General features: G+C 47.1%; 1 protein-coding gene across 3 annotated transcripts in view; it reads right to left on the reverse strand.

Annotated features, from left to right (window-relative positions):
• Positions 1-16,242, reverse strand: part of RERE (arginine-glutamic acid dipeptide repeats) — a 282,778-nt gene that overhangs the window by 152,642 nt on the left and 113,894 nt on the right. For all 3 annotated transcript variants that reach the window (XM_058160874.1, XM_058160873.1, XM_058160875.1), the window contains exon 2: positions 4,982-5,439. In XM_058160874.1, the coding sequence (XP_058016857.1) occupies positions 4,982-5,291 (310 nt within the window). In that variant the 5' untranslated portion in view covers positions 5,292-5,439. The remainder of the gene's footprint in view (positions 1-4,981; positions 5,440-16,242) is intronic.

Here is a 16,242-nt window from a genome sequence, read left to right on the forward strand (position 1 = left end):
TCCTGACAGCTCTACAGACTACGGGGTTAGCAGTCTAAACGAGACTACTTTTTCAACGAAGCGGAGCCAGAGCGGAAGTCTTGTCTAGTCCCTTCTTAAAAGCCTCCAGTGACAAAGCACCCACAACTTCTGAAGGCAAGCCCTTCCACTGGTTAATTGTCCTCCCTGTTAGACAGTTTCTTGGCACAAGTTATAAAATAACATGTCCAGAAGACAAGACAGTCATCAAGATACCAAAGGTGGCAGGGAGATGAAATGATCAAAGGTCCAATATACAATCAGGGGTTGAAGTGTGTGAGTGTTTGTGCATGCGTCTGTGTTCTGCAACTGCTGCTTGAAGCCAAAGCAGCTAGATGGATGAAGCAGTGCCCTTCACACAGGCTGGTAGACGAGATCTTTAGGCAGGTAAGTAGCAACATCCCTCTTGGTGAGCGACAGCACTTTTGGTCTCCTTTTTGCGACCTTCTGAGAAGCAAAATCAAGGATGAAGCCAGATTCATTTAAGAACCGTGTCACTACCTTAACAACTGCAGGGATTCACTTAACAATTGTGGTGAGAAAGGTCGTATAACGGGGCACTGAACAACTGTCTCGCTTAGTAACTGAAATTTTGGGCTCAATAGTGATCGTAAGTCGAGGTAGTTTTCTAGCAGAGCTATTCAGAGACACGTTTGATCCAACAGCACTGCACAAACGTCTTTGCCACCCACAGCAAGATCGTCGAGCCATTATTTACCCATTCAGCTAACGGCCTGTTTCTCTATTCAAGCACGTAAAAGAGGCTAGCAAAGTTTAAAACATACGGGAGAACAAGAAAAAGAGACCTCCTCAGGCCTCTTGTGAAGTTAAAACAAGGCCTGTAGCGAAGCTGCGACGGATACACCAGATCTATGAAAGGCAACCACACAAGAACACGGGGAGAATGTCTTGCTTGCTTCAGGCACCTGTCACTCTGCAAGGTGGGCTATTCCCTCTTCCGAAAACTCAAGCTATGCTTGCAGCCCAGCTCCTTCTTCTCTTCCCGTGGAGGTCAGCTTCCTCCTTCAAGCCAACAAAAGCAAACCGCTCACCAGTTGATCAGCAAGTGATCACGGCACGCTGCTGAGAACACAAACAGCTTCTTTTCGTTCTCACAGAGATCTTGACCTCGAGAAGGAAAACTCTGCAGTGTTTTCTCCCGCTGAGAAAACACTTTTCCGTTCTGGTCCCCCTCTCGCCTGCAAAAGGCCTATTTTTTTCTTCTTCTTATCTTTCTTTCTTTTCTTTTTTTCTTTTTTGGCCTTGTTCCCGACAGCTGAGACATCAATCTGACATTTGCCCCTTTTTACAATCGAGACAAATAAAGCTTGAGTATTAGTTCATACTTTTTTGCCACCTTGAGGACTAGAAACCTGATGGCTAGGTGCGGGAAATATTTTTTTTTGGGGGGGGGGTTTTCTGGAAATTGTTGGGTTGGGTTTTTTTTGGGGGGGGGCAGGGTTGAGGGCTAGAAACCTGGCCTACATGCACCACGGGTGTGATTTCCTTAAAGAAGAGTAAATTTTTCTTTTGTGCCCCCTGGAATGCAATAACAGAGAACATTAGTGTGATTTCTCCTATTTTAAAGAACTGTTTTCACCACCAGCCTGCCTGCTTTAATTTCCTTCCTTCCTTCCTTCCTTCCTTTCTTCCCCTCCATTCCTCCTTCTGTCCTTCCTTCTGTTCCCCCTCTCTCCCTCTCGTCTTCCTTCCTTCTTTCCCCTCCCTCCCTCTTTCTGCCCTTGTCTCTGTGCCCCTCCCTCCCTCCCTTCCCTCACCTCCTAATGCATTTCTGCCATATTTCCAATCCTTGCATGACTCAGGATACTTGGTGATTATTCAGCTATGACTCTTAAGAATTCCCCGCTTGCACGCAAGAAAGTGTTCTGTCTCCATCCTCACTCTGGAATAACGAGCTGGCCTACAGCCAGTGGAATCACGGCTCCTATCAGTCCTGGCCGAGAAAACGCAGCTGCCAGCCAAAAAGTTCAAACAGATTAAGACTTCAGCTCACTTGGACACGGTTCAGCTAATTTGCTTCCCGTGGAACTGAGAGCAGTCCCACAACTCTTCATATATCCTGTGGGGTGGGACTCCTGCCTCACCCTTCCCTTTGATGACGCTGCCTCTCTAATCTTCTGAAGCGTGGGTCGATCCAGGCTTGATTAGTATGATTATCAGCTGTGTCTGAAGGCGTAGCCTGAGGAAGGGAGGAATCAGGGGATGTCGGCCTCATTACATCTTCCAACTGGCCTGGTTCTGACTCCTAGAGCCGGGCCAAAGGAATCGGTGCTCCTGAGGTTAGCCTTACCGGCCCTTCCCCCTCACTCTCAGAGTCACTTTCGGGCATGGGGGCTGGAGCCACAACAGAAAGGTTCATCGCTTCATACCCTCCCATTAATGAATGCCAAAAAATTGGCAAGGAAGGCTTAGCCACAGTTGTGGGAGTGGATCCCAAAGGTCCCAATCACCACCAGAGTTAAAAGGTACCAGATTCAAAGCTAGTGTGGGGCCATTTCTGGATGCTTTCAGGGTACGAATGGCGATCCGGCAACCCAGCTGGTCCTGTTGTCATCACAAACTACCATCTTTCAAGAGTAGCCCAGAGTTATACAGGCATATATGAACCGACTCCAACTATCCCAACCAATCTGGGAGCCACATTTAATCGGAGCTCAGCATCAAACTCTTGTAGGCTGAGAGTTCCTACAAAGAGGGAGAGCCACACCCCAGTAACGCTTAAGCTGTTGGACTCAATAGCCTAAATTGTGGAAACCTTTTGGGAAAAGTGTGTTTTCTAAAACTAGCTAATAACACCCCCCCCCTTTTTTTTTTAATAGTACCATAAAATTGTATATCGATGGAAAGATAATTTAAACAAGAATGTAATGCCATCATTTCTACGAAGGATTTGCTTTTAGAATAGCAGTGACAGTATAAAGAAGAAAAGTGTAACATGTAGAAAAAATGAGATATACAAAAACGATCACCATAGAAAAAATGAGATATGCAAAAATGATCCCCATTGTCAGTTAATCCTTAGTTGGGTAACCTTTAGTATGAATGACGGCCTTACAATGTCTTCCCATGGAGTGAACCAAGTCTTTGAGTTCTGCAGCTGTTATAACATGAAACCAAGATTGAACGATTGCTTCTATTAACTGGGTTTTATTGCTGGGTCACTTCTGACTAACCAGTTTCTTTAGTCGGCTCCCTAGATTTTCATGGGGTTAAGGTCTGGGCTATTCCCAGGCCATTCCAGCAATGGAATAGGATTATCTTGAAACTCCCCCCAAAAAAGTGGTGTTATTAGCGATCAAACCTCAAAAATACACTTTTCCCAAAGGTTCCCATAATTTTGGCCACTACTGTATTACAAGTAATCCTCGACATACGACCAGAATGGAGCCCCAAATTTCCATCGCTCAGCAAGACAGTTTAAGGGAATTTTTGTGCCATTTTCTCTTGCCCACCGTTGTTAAGGGAATGACTGTAGCGTTTAGTCAAACGGTCTCAGTTAAACGAACCTGGCTTGCCCCTTGACTCTGCTTGTCCTGTATGATCCGTTAAAAAGGGCACCACGGAAGCAAAGACATGGGGAGAGAGAGAGAAAGTGAACAGCGCTGGCATAAATTCACCTGTGAGATTTTCTCTCTCCCTTTTTTTTTTCCACCTCTTGCTTTTCCTTTTCTTACAACGTCTTACTCTCTCGCCTCTTCGCATGATGCCTCTCGTCCCAGAAGGGAAGAAGAGCCAGATTGATATGTACGTACTGAGGCATGTAAACAGCCACACACGCTTGGCTGCCGGTGTCAGCCGAGAACTTTTTCATATCTTATTTCTTTATCAGAACTAAACCCAAAAGAAGAGAACGAAGCAGCAAATAACCCAGGCAAGACATACCGCCCGCATCTCTCAACGTAGAAATATAAAAAATTCAACCTGATTATTCTGGAAATGCTATTAAAATATCAAGCTAATGTTTCCTGGAAAAAGCCAAATTTTAATGAAATGTTCTGGTCTGGTTAACGGATCTACGAATTAAGTGCCCCCCATCCTTAATTCCCAACTCAAGCTTATCGCCCACCCAGGTCTCGTAGCCACAATTAAAAAACCGAGCAACATTCATGGTTAGCTTGCCTCTGGGTACAGACCGGCATGCCAGCCTAAAAGGCTACAGATAGTCCTTGATCTATGACCACGTTGGACGGTGGTTGTTATGTGAGACGCGCCTAGTTTTAGCGCTTCCTCCCCTCCCCCCCATGACTTTTAAGCAAATCAGTGCAGTTGTTAAGTGAATCCGGCAGTCGTTTTCCCATTGGCTCGGCTCGTCAGGCGGTCGCAAAAGGGGATCATGTGACCCCGGGACACTGCAACTGTCATAAATATGAGACAGTTGCCAAACGGCTGAATTTGAATCGCGTGACCATGGGGATATGCCGCAATGGTTTTGTGAAGTGTGACAAAAAGGTCATAAGTGTTCAGTGCTTCAGTTTAGTGAAAGGTCACTAAATGGACTGTTGTTAAGTTGAGGACGCCAAGTGTCTGTGGAGATTCTCAGTCACCCAACCAGGCCGTGGTTGTCTCTAAGGTGCTTCTTCAAAAGGTAACTCAAAAGGGGGAGGAGGAGGAGGAGAGAGGAGGAGAGGAAGAGCAAGGGCAGGAAGAAGAGGAGGAGGAAGAACAGGAAGGAAGAAGGAAGAAGGGAAAAGGAGGAGAAGAAGGGGAGGGGGAAGGGGAGGAGGAGGAGAAGGAGACATTTCGTTTCTCACCCAAGAAGCTTCATCAGTTCTTCATTCCGCCAGAACCGATGAACCTTCTTGGATGAGAAGAGAAACCTCTTTCTCTTCCTCAAGGAAGAAACAGTCCAGTTGCCCTTTGAAAAAGCACCTTTGAGAGTATAACAAGGAAAATCATTCGCACACACAAAATGTGTTATAAGAGCTAAGGCTCTCTCTCTCACCTCCGGGCCGGTAGACAACATCGTCCTCGGTGATGAAGGAGGTGATCTCCCCGTTGTCGGTCCTCTCGTAGCGCGACTTCTTCTTGGGCGGCTTCTTCTTGTTCTTCTTGGTGGACTCCTCGGTGGTGGCGCTGTTGTTGTCATTGTCCTCGTCTTCGCTGTGGTCGCTCTCGGCGTAGTTCTTGGCGCCGCCTTCCAGGGTGCAGCTCCGGCGGGGCCGCGAGTTCTCGTTTTCCCGTTGTCCCTTGTCCCGTTTGTCTCGATCCCGGTCCTTCTCTTTCTCTTTGTCCTTCTCTTTGTCCGCTGTCATGATGCGCCAGGTGCCTTCTTCCGTCCTCTCACGGCTCGGCCTCCGTGAAAGGTAGACTGTCAGCCTGGGCTTCAGTCTTCTGAATTTCGCACTCCACTCCAGGAAAAATTGGACCACGCCGGCAACCCCAGAGTTTTAAAAAAAGGCCCTGGAGAAGGAGAGAAAGCAAGAGAAAGGCCATGTTAGCCGACGCCGACGCCTTCGGCAACCCGCGATGAATTCTGTGCCAGTCAAACTGTCAGTATGCTCTTGTGTTGGCCAACCCAACCTTTCGGACCTCAGGGACCACTACATTCTTTTTTTTTTCCCCATAAAAAAGTTTTATTTTTACAATCATACCCAACAGCTCATCCAATGTACAGTTATATACAATTAGTCGGGCTTGCCCAGTCACTACCCCCCTTTTTAACACTCTTCCTTCTTCTACCTTCTTCTACTTTCCAGACCTTCCTCTCCTTCTCCATCTTCCTTCTCCCTCTTCTACCCCTCTTCCTTCCTCTTCTCCCTCTTCTCCTCTTTCCTACCTCCTACTTATCTTTAAAGCGCTCCATGGCTTAGGGCCAGGGTACTTACGGGACCTGCCACCACACGCCTCCCACCGACCAGGATGCTCACACAGAGAGGGACTTCTCAGGGTGCCGTCCGCCAAGCAATGTCGGCTGGCGGCCCCCAGGGGAAGGTCCTTCTCTGTGGGGGCTCCTACCTTCTGGAATGAACTTCCCCCTGGACTTCGACAACTACCTGACCTTCGGACTTTTCGCCACGAGCTGAAGACAAATTTGTTTACTCGCGCGGGACTGGCTTAGGAATTTTATATTTTGATATTTTAAGGGTTTGAATTTTAATTTTTGATATAAATTTAAGGGTTTTAACTGTAAATTGTTTTAGAATTGGCCAATTATATAATAAGTTTTTTAAATTTCTTTTTACCTGTATATTGTTATTATTTTATTGTGGCTGTGAACCGGGAGAAGGGCGGTATAAAAATCTAATAAATCTAATAAAACTAAAAACTAAAACTAAACTACTCTCTCCTCTTTTCTCCCTCCCCACCGTTCTAAAATGGTAACTGGGCAGACCCGACCCTACATTAATTATATTTATACATCTTCAATAATCCCTGTACATTAACCATCACTCCATCCTCTACCCTCAACCCCCCAATTCCCCTCCCCCTTACCCCCCACCCAGACTTCCCAGGACAAAATGCAGGGTATCAAAACTAACAATCATAATCCAAAATAAATCCTAAATTATAATCTCTAGTCACTCCACACATAATCACACTCTCAATTCCCCTCTCCTTCAGAAATAAATCTAATACAAACGGTTTTTTTAAATTGAAAACGTTTTACAAAGCTTCCCCCCCCTTTCCCTCCTCCCCTCCCCCCCTCCCTTCACAAACCCCCCTCCCCCCACACCCGACTTCCCGGAACAAACACAAGGTTTAGTTAAAAATAAGACAAACATATGCTAAAAAATTTTCCCTCCCAACTCAATTATACTCCTACAATTCTCATCAGCTCCTAACCTCCCCCAAAACAATCAGAAGTAATACATCCTGATCATTCAAAGGCAATCTGATATCTCTTCATCTGATATCTGTTTTGAATATAGTCAATCCATTTTTTCCATTCATTTAAGTATCTTTCTTGCGTATTGTCTTTCAAAAAGGCTGAGATTTTTGCCATCTCAGCCAAATTGGCAACTTTCAATATCTATTCTTCTATTGTAGGTAATTCTTTTTTTCTTCCAATACTGTCCTATCAATCATAATTTTTAATCGCACGGACCGCGAATATGATCTGCCTAATGACCCACTGGGTGGGCGGGGCTAAGTGGTCATGTGACTGGGTGGGCATGGTAAACTCGATGTCACTCATGTCGAGGGGTGCCTCGCTGGCCTCTACTTGCTCCTCCCCTCCCAGCCACTCCTTGCCTCCCTGCCCTTGGCTCCTTAGGGCCCCAACAGGAAGCAGTTGTTGGAGCTAAGCAGCCAACGTGAGAAAGAGTTGGCAAAAGAGCTTAGTTCAAATTGGATCTAAGGCGGCGGCTGAGCAGAAGCACTTCACTGAGGACTAGGAGCATAGGGAAGCAAAGGGAAGACCTGCGGGAGAGCAAGGCCAGGTACTGGCGCCTGGAGGCTCAGTGGGCTGAGATGGTCAGCCGGTTCCAGCCCATGATGCAATCCCACTGGAATGAGGCCCTCCGGCTCTTCACCACCAGCGGCGCTTCCCTCCAGCCTTCGCCCAAAGCCCCGCACCAGGAGGCTGAAGCAGACCCCAAGTCGGAATTTCTTCCCCCCTCTGACCCACACAAAAAGACCCCGAAGGGGGAGACTCTCTGCAGCAACACAAACCTTCATTGCATATATCTGTCCCAGGGACCATAGTTTGAGGACCCCTGATTTAGTGCAATATAAAAAATGCAAATAATTATTCTGCAGACCCCCAGAATTTTCTCGCAGACTACCAGTGGTCCACGGACCACCGGTTGGTGACCGATGGTGTAGGCAGACAAAATATGCATCACCCATGTACGGTCGGGAGTTAATGAAAGGATTGGGTGAGCCCCATGGTCTTCCAAACTCACCAGATCTTAAGGGGAAAGCATAAACATAAGGTGTCTATGGAGATTCTCAGACCTCCAGGTCACGGTTGTTCCAAAGGTGCCTTTTTTTCAAGAGGCAACTGGACTTTCTGGGTTTTTTTTTCCCTTGAAGACGTTTCGCTTCTCATCCAAGAAGCTTCTTCAACTCTTGACTGGATGATGGTGAGGAAGGGAAAGATTCCCTTGCATCCTCCATCCTTGTCTTCAAAGGGGAAAAAATAAAGAAAGAAGTCCAGCTGCTTCCTGAAAAAACACCTTTGGGACAACCACGCCCTGAATCTCCGTAGACTTTCGAGCTATGCAATTTGGGATGAACCCCCCTTGGAATGGTGTGGGAGTAGGAACGGATTTCCAGAAAAACTGCAGACTACAGGAACCATTTGAACCACTCAGGTGACCCTGAGGACACAGATAAACCTCCAAGGGCTTCAACGACCCTCTAAATTGCTTGCAATAGGGCTTCGCTTGTTTTAACCCCTCTAAATTGCTTGCAATGGGGCTTCGCTTGTTTTAATGGCCTGGTTTTGGTTTTTTTTTTTTGGTTTTTTTGTTTACATTTATACCCCGCCCTTCTCCGAAGACTCAGGGCGGCTTACAATGTATAAGGCAATAGTCTCATTCTATTTGTATATTTTTTTTACAAAGTCGACTTATTGCCCCCCCCCCAACAATCTGGGTCCTCATTTTACCTAACTTATAAAGGGTGGGAAGGCTGAGTCAACCTTGGGCCGGGCTCGAACCTGCAGTAATTGCAGGCTCTGTGTTTTTAATAACAGGCTTCTCTATTGCCTGAGCTATCCCAGTGCACGGACTGGGTGTTGGGGACCCCTGTTCTAGCAGGAATATTGAGGCTGCTAACCCTCAAAGAAAGCCCAAGTTAACATCTCTGACGCCACAAAATTTGGCATCTAAGGCAGGGGTCTCCAACCTTGGTCCCTTTAAGGCTTGTGGACTTCAACTCCCAGAGTCCCTCAGCCAGCAAAGTCCACACGTCTTAAAGGGACCAAGGTTGGAGACCCCTGATCTAAGGGATGGGATTTATGGGCCAAGGGCCTTTTCCATCAAAGACGAATGCCATCCCATTCGCTTTCTGACCATGACTTTTCCAGCACCCGGATAAATTTCTATTCTTTCTCTCGGAGCGGACAGGCCAAGATATGATGTGGTTAAGAGGGCTCAGCCACAAATCTGTCTCTTCTTGCCCCACGCTGGAACCATCTTCTTAAGTCTTTGCAATCAATTCCTTTTTTTTTTAAAAAAAAAAAAGGAGGGAGGGAGGGAGGGAGGGTGGGACAAAAGGCATTCTTCATAAACTTCCACCTAGGCGGAGAGGGCTCTACAAAGCGCATGGTTCCTTCAGGAGCCCCACCATCTAAACCAAGATGCAGCTAAACGGCGGAGAAGCAATAGATAAAAAGCAAGTTTCAGCTCCTGCATTTGCAGCTAACGGAAATCAATTGCCAGCCCGTCTTACAGGATTATTCAGAGAATTAGAATCCATGCAAAGCCATTTTTATAAAAAAAAATAATAATAATAAATCAGGACTCGAGAGGCTGGTCGATTACCTGCAGCTAAGCCACTGCCGTCTACTCTCACTGGAAGAAAATGCACAGCTATCCTGTGACCAGATCCCGGATCCAGCTCTCCAAAGGCAAGACTCCAAATCCGGAGAGCCTTCTTTCCAGGTAAACGGGTGGGCTCGACGCATCGTATGAAGTCATAATGTGGTTTGTTTGATTTGAGGTGGGGGGGTGGGGGAGCTCTGTTGGGGGAAGCAGCCCGGATAACTGCTATTTACAATCTGAGTTAGGCCTCCCAGGTTTGTTTAGGAAACAGTTCTTAAGACAAACCAGGGCTTTTTTGCACGATGAGCAAACTCAGGCAGAGTATGTTACTTACACACACACACACACACACACACACACACACACACACACACACACACACACACGGTCTCTCTATCGCATGCACACCCCACACAGATTGTAAAGACAGCCACAGCTACAGGAGTGGTTTTTTTAAAAAAACAACAACCCTGGGGCAAAGAGACTCTTTACGACAGAGGTCTTCAAACTTGGCAGCTTTAAGATTTGTGGACTTCAACTCCCAGAATTCTCCAGCTTAGCTTAGCTTAGCTTAGCTTAGCTGGCTGGAGAATTCTGGGAGTTGAAGTCCACAAGTCTTATAAAGCTGCCAAGTTTGAGGACCCTCGCTCTACGACGTCGTCATCACAGAAACAGCCATTTCAAGAGACCGATATATTTGCAGCACACGCTAGGGTCAGGGATGGCAATAAGTAGCTTTGAAGATCAAAATCTGCTCCTTTCAGAACTTAAATCATCTTCTTTTTAAAAAAAGAAAAGAAAAGGGGAGGGAGGGCGGTAATGAATTTTTCAGACCTGGTTGACTTTATTCCCAACAACGGTAACCTTCAAAATGATAAACTGACTTTGCTGTCAGAGCCTGAGATTCAAGGTTTTTCTCTACTTACGCACACACATACCCCTGGTTTTCCCCCCCCCCTCCCAGATGGAGGCAAACAGCTCAGGAAGAGATTAAACAGCTCTAGAAAACGATGCCCTAACGCTGGCGAGACAAAGAGAATCTCCCGCACACATACGACAACGAAGAGTCTACGCCACCCAAAGATTGTTCTGGTAACTAGAGGCTTTGTGTAAGCAGAGTAAGTGAACTGGAGAAGCAAAAAATAAATAAATAAATAAAACCCCCCAAGAAAGTCCAGTTGACTTTTCAAAAGCAATTTAGAGACTCCTGGATGACTGAGAGTCTTGTACAGACTTTTAGCTAAACAATTCGGGATGGACGCTGTTGGAATGGCGTGGAAGTAGGAATGGATTTCCAGAGAAAAAAAAATTGCAGACGACAGCACTACTCAGGTGACCCTGAGGGCACAGATAAACCTCCAAGTGCTTCAGCAACCTCTAAAAGGATGCAAAGGACCAGATGTCTGCAAGGAATAGAAATCCTTCCAATCCCCACCATCCAGTCAGAGCTGAGGAAGCTTCTTGGATGAGAAGTGAAACATCTTCAAAGAAAAAAATGAAGTCCAGCTGCCTCCTGAAAAACCACCTTTGAGACAACCACAACCTGGATGATGGAGAATCTCCCCAGGCACTAGAACACGGGTCTCCAACCTTGGTCCCTTTAAGACTTGTGGACTTCAACTCCCAGAGTTCTGTGAAGAGTGGACTTCAACTCCCAGAGTTGAAGTTCTTGTGGACTTCAACTCTGGGAGTTGAAGTCCACAAGTCTTAAAGGGACCAAGGTTGGAGACCCCTGCACTAGAAGACAAAAGGAGTCCCATGTTTTGATTTCTGACACGCCGCATCAGAAAATGATTGACGCCCCAGTGCCAAAAACACAGGTGAGAATGGCAAATGGATACCAAATCTGCACCCGTGCCAGCTCTAGCAGCCAGCTTGCTTCTTCTCTGCAGAAAATCTGATGGGAGAAGAGAAACCCAACCCTCCAGAGACGTCATGATGCGGTAACTACTCCAACTTTCCTTTTGTCAAACTTCTTGGAAGTCCGGAAATCCCTGGCCCGATTTGCAAGTGGCCTGATTTGCAAGAGGGATCTTGGAGTCTTTGTGGACAACCAGCTAAATATGAGCCAGCAGCGTGCGGCGACAGCCAAAAGAGCCAATGCAATCCTAAATTGCATTACTGCATGCAGTTTTGGTCACCACACTATAAAGAAGATGTGGAGACTCTAGAAAGAGTGCAGAGAAGAGCAACCAAGATAATTAGGGGACTGGAGGATAAAACATAAGATGAATGGTTGCAGGAACTGGGCGTAGCTAGTCCAGTGAAGTGAAGGACCAGGGGAGACAGGATAGCAGCCTTCCAATATTTGAGGGGCTGCCACAGAGAGGAGGAGGGGGGTCAACCTATTTTCCAAAGAACTTGAAGGCCAGACAAGGAATAATGGATGGAGACTGAACAAGGAGAGATTCAAGCTGAAAATACGGAGAAATTTTCTGACAGGGAGAACAATCAACCCATGGAACAGAAGTTGCCTTCAGAAGTTGTGGAAGCTTCATCCCTGAAGGCTTTCAAGAAGAGACCGGACTGCCCTTTGTCAGAGATAATGTAGGATCTCCTGCTTGAGCAGGGGGTTGGACTAGATGACCTACAAGGTCCCTTTCAACTCTTATTAATCTGCAAACACGCAAGGAAACCCCCTCGGGCCAACAGAGCCTGGAACGGGAAAATCCTTAAGACGAGCAACACGGCCCAATGGCCGGAGTGGCGGCTTCAAAGCCACTGCGGTTGCTGGTTTAATCTCCACCAAAGGGCTCTAACAAGGCAGGCAGTGTGAGCGGCCATGACTAATTGGAAATGTGACTGGACTGGACAGCTTTCTGGAATCCGTTTCAAGCAGACTCCTTGTGTAAATATCAAGAGAGAAGAAAGCGGTTTCCCCTTCCAGGCAGCAATGTCCATCCTCCGGAGATGGCTCGCCAAAGCAAAGCTTCCTTTCTCCGTCCCCCACCCGAGGCAGATGGCAGGATTTATCACCAGGATTAGACGAAATCTTGTATTTGTCCAACCAGCAATGGGCCTAGAGAGGGGCAAGTGGCAGCCACTGATCGTTTTCCGACGACACACAGAGAAGCGTCAATTACAACCCACCAATCCTGGCTGTTGTGGCTAGAAACATAAAACCGAGGTTTCCAAAGCAACCGTCTTGATAAAAAAGGAAGTTCATTTGGGTCTTGACAGTCAGTCTCTGGATTGGGTCAAGTCAATACTGTGTTTCCCCTGAAAATAAGACCCTGTCTTAATATTTTTTGAACCCCAAAATAAGTGCTTGGCCTTATTTTGGGACGTGTGAAGCAAGACAGGGATCCTCTTGCCATCTTATCTCATTTTCAGCTCTGTCTCCTTAATGGCGGGGGCCGGCTGCGCGTGCGTTTAAATATTTTCGGGGAAGGGCTTATTTTCGGGGCAGGACTTACTTTCGGGGAAACACGGTATCTTGGAAGCTTTGTGAGAGAAAGTACCCAAACCCAAACCCAAACCGTAATATCTCATTGAAATCAAAGGGTCCCAAGTCAGCTGTTGACCGGACAGCATAATCCAAGAAGTTGGAGGGACCGGAGGCTAAAACATATGAAGAACGGTTGCAGGAACTGGGTATGTCTAATTTGATGAAATGAAGGATTAGGGGAGACAGGATAGCAGTGTTCCAATATCTCAGGGGCTGCCCCAAAGAAGAGGGAGTCAAGCTCTTCTCCAAAGCACCTGACGGCAGGACAAGAAGCAATGGGTGGAAACTCATCAAGGAGAGAAGCAATTTAGGAATTTCCTGACAGTTAGAACGATTAATCCATGGAACAACTTGCCTCCAGAAGTTGTTGGTGCTCCATCACTGGAAGTTTTTAAGATGATGTTGGATAACCATTTGTCTGACGTGGTGTAGGGTTTCCTGGCTAAGCAGGGGGTTGGACTCGAAGACCTCAAGGTCCCTTCCAACTCTGTTATTCTATTCTATTCTATTCCATTCTATTCATCTAATCTTTTCTTTTCCTTCCGGATCTTGCAAACGTTTCGTTACCCAACTAGGTAACATCATCAGGTCTAGTAAGGAATGGGGTTTGCTCTCAAGTTTCACATGCGCCCAATGACATGAATGATGTCGAGCTGGCCACGCCTACACTGGCCAACCCCACCCGGAGGTCAAACACAACCCTGATGCGGCCCTCAAAAGAAATCAAGTTTGACACTCCTGCTCTAGCAGCTTCTGACTGGCTGCTCATTTTCCTCCAGGTTCAGGCGAGGGATGTCTCATTTGCTTAACTGCTCTTTCTCCCAGCGTGACAGGTGAGCTTACGAGAACGCTCTTCTAAAATCAGTCAGGGTAATGACCAAACCTCTCCTTTTTCCCTTGAAAGGAATTCTCCGGATCAAAAGCAGCAGGGATCCCCACGTGCCCAAACGTTCCCTGAAGCAAAGTGGCTGGCTCAGACTTCAAGCTCTTTTTTTTTTTTTTTTTGCGGCTGTGGGTTTTTACAGACTGGAAAAAAACAAACCACCCAGGAAGGAAGCGTGCAAGGTTCAGAAACGGTAATAGTTGGACGACGTCCGTCCGGCTCCATCTGCGTTGCAATATGCTCTAAACTCGTGATGGCGAACCTATGGCACCCGTGCCCAAAGCAGAACGTGCAGCCGTGTCGCCCGGCATGCGCGGCCTTTCTTGTTTGTCTTCTGGGTTTCTGGCACACATGCGCAACCGACAATCAGCTATCCTCCTTGCACGAGACAGTGCTGGAAACCAGTGTGCGCATGCGCACCAGCCAGCTGATTGTTGGGTGTGTATACGCACCAGAACCCGGAAGTTCGGTTTTCCCGTAGTGTGGCCCTAACGAGCACACCCGCACGCAATGTTTTCGCACAGGTTCGCCATCACTGCTCTAAACAGTTTCCACACCTCGCAAAGTCCACAAAAAGGCAGGTGTCCAAAGCGGAGTGTTGGCACCAATCTAGGCAACCTCCTACCGACGCCTTTTCTTTCGGGATCACGTTTCCGTGGCTCATGGCAGCGCGCGGTGCAAACGTTTCCACTGGGATTATAATGATCACAGAAGGAAACAATGCCGATAAAGGCAGCTATTTTTTATTTCCCCCGTGGAGAGAGAGAGAAATGGGGAGGGGAGGGGAGCAAAGCAACCAAGCAGGTTCAAAATGCACTAAGTAGGTAGGCAAGAGACAGGACCTTGCCAGTTTTTGTGATAAAGCCAAAACCTAAGGCCACGTGTCTACGGCAGAATTAAAAAAGTACTAATGCAAAGTGCTCAATCGAGTCGCCTTTGAAGAATCAACCACAAAGGCGTATGGATTTTCTACAGAGGTGTGTGGCTTGGTCTAAACAACAGAGTTGGATTGTCACCTTGTAGTAAAAGTCAGCTGGTTTCGATCACAGTTTACCCATTTAGAAGGACCGACCACATTAGTACGAGCGATGTTCTGACCCGGCACTCCAAACACAACAAACCCTCTGAAGTTAAAAATCAATGATTCCTTTATTAGGAGCACCAGCAACCCCAGCAAAAAATTTCTCTCTCACTGCAGGCTAACAAGTCCATTCGGCCGGAAGATGAATAGTTGTCTGCCACATCAATTCATCTCCACCCCCTGTTTTTTTTTTTTATCCCCAGAGCTAAGGTGAGGCTTCGCTAGCAGGGGTGGTTCTTCTGTCCCAAGGACCGGCCCATAGATTTCCACTGCTCTCCTCTCCTCTGGCTTCTGTGCATCCGCGTGACAAGCACTGGGCCCAGCTGTTCCTCCTCCTCTTCCTCATCAGCCACCTCCAGACCTGGGGGCTGTTGACTCTCCAACTGAGGGCTGACGGACGGCCCAGGCTCCGCACCTCCCTCCCTCCCTCTTTCTCTCTCTCTCTCTCTCTCTCTGCCAGTTCCATTCCCTCTTCACCCTCAGAGCTCTCAGGTTGCCTTAATGCTAACCTTGACTCCCACGCCTCCTCATCTGATTTGGCTGCTGGAGGGGCCACAAGCGATGACAAAACCACAACGGTGGTGTTGGGCCGGGCCAAGGCCCAACTTGGTCTGCTGCTTCTCCAAGTAGATAACTAGATACCTCTGAGATCTGGGCATGGAGACGAGAATAACAGAGTTGGAAGGGACCTTGGAGGTCTTCTAGTCCCACCCCCTGCTCAAGCAGAAGACCTCCAAGGTCCCTTCCAACTCTGTTATTCCGTTATTCCTATTTGTTCATAATATATTTGAATCTCGCAGGGTTTTTAAAACGTGGTGGTATGAGAGCTGAGACCCTTTGCGGGCTCCTGAACTTTGAGGAACATTGTCTTAGGACATCTTTATCACCATCTCATCAATGGGTCTGCTAAATATGCCTTCACCACTCATCTCAACCCCAAAAGCCAATTGCAGTTGACTTCACCGGAGCTCTTCCAGACATTACATGGATGTCCTTGTTGCCATTCCACCTTCTGTACAACCAGAAGCCCTAACAGGGCCATGAGTGCTATTTACTGAACCTTCTCACGCACTTCAACACTAATCCCATTTTCTTAACTCACCCCCCCCTCCTCCTTTTCCAGCTGTTGCAATGGGTTAAGCACCCGGACGGCTTCAGCTGTAATTGCACCCGAACCGTTACGGAGCCCATAAAAGTAAAAAAATATATAATAATAATATCTCAAGTCAATGATTTGGGTTGTTGCTGAGGAAGTGTTCTCGGAAGTGAACCGCAGCGAAATATATCACACAGACTGCCAAGCGGACAGATGTTTACGCAGATGTTGGAAAGAGAGGATTAAGACTGCAGCAACACATCCACT

Source organism: Ahaetulla prasina, chromosome 18 (assembly GCF_028640845.1).
Source record: "Ahaetulla prasina isolate Xishuangbanna chromosome 18, ASM2864084v1, whole genome shotgun sequence".
Lineage (NCBI taxonomy): Eukaryota > Metazoa > Chordata > Lepidosauria > Squamata > Colubridae > Ahaetulla > Ahaetulla prasina.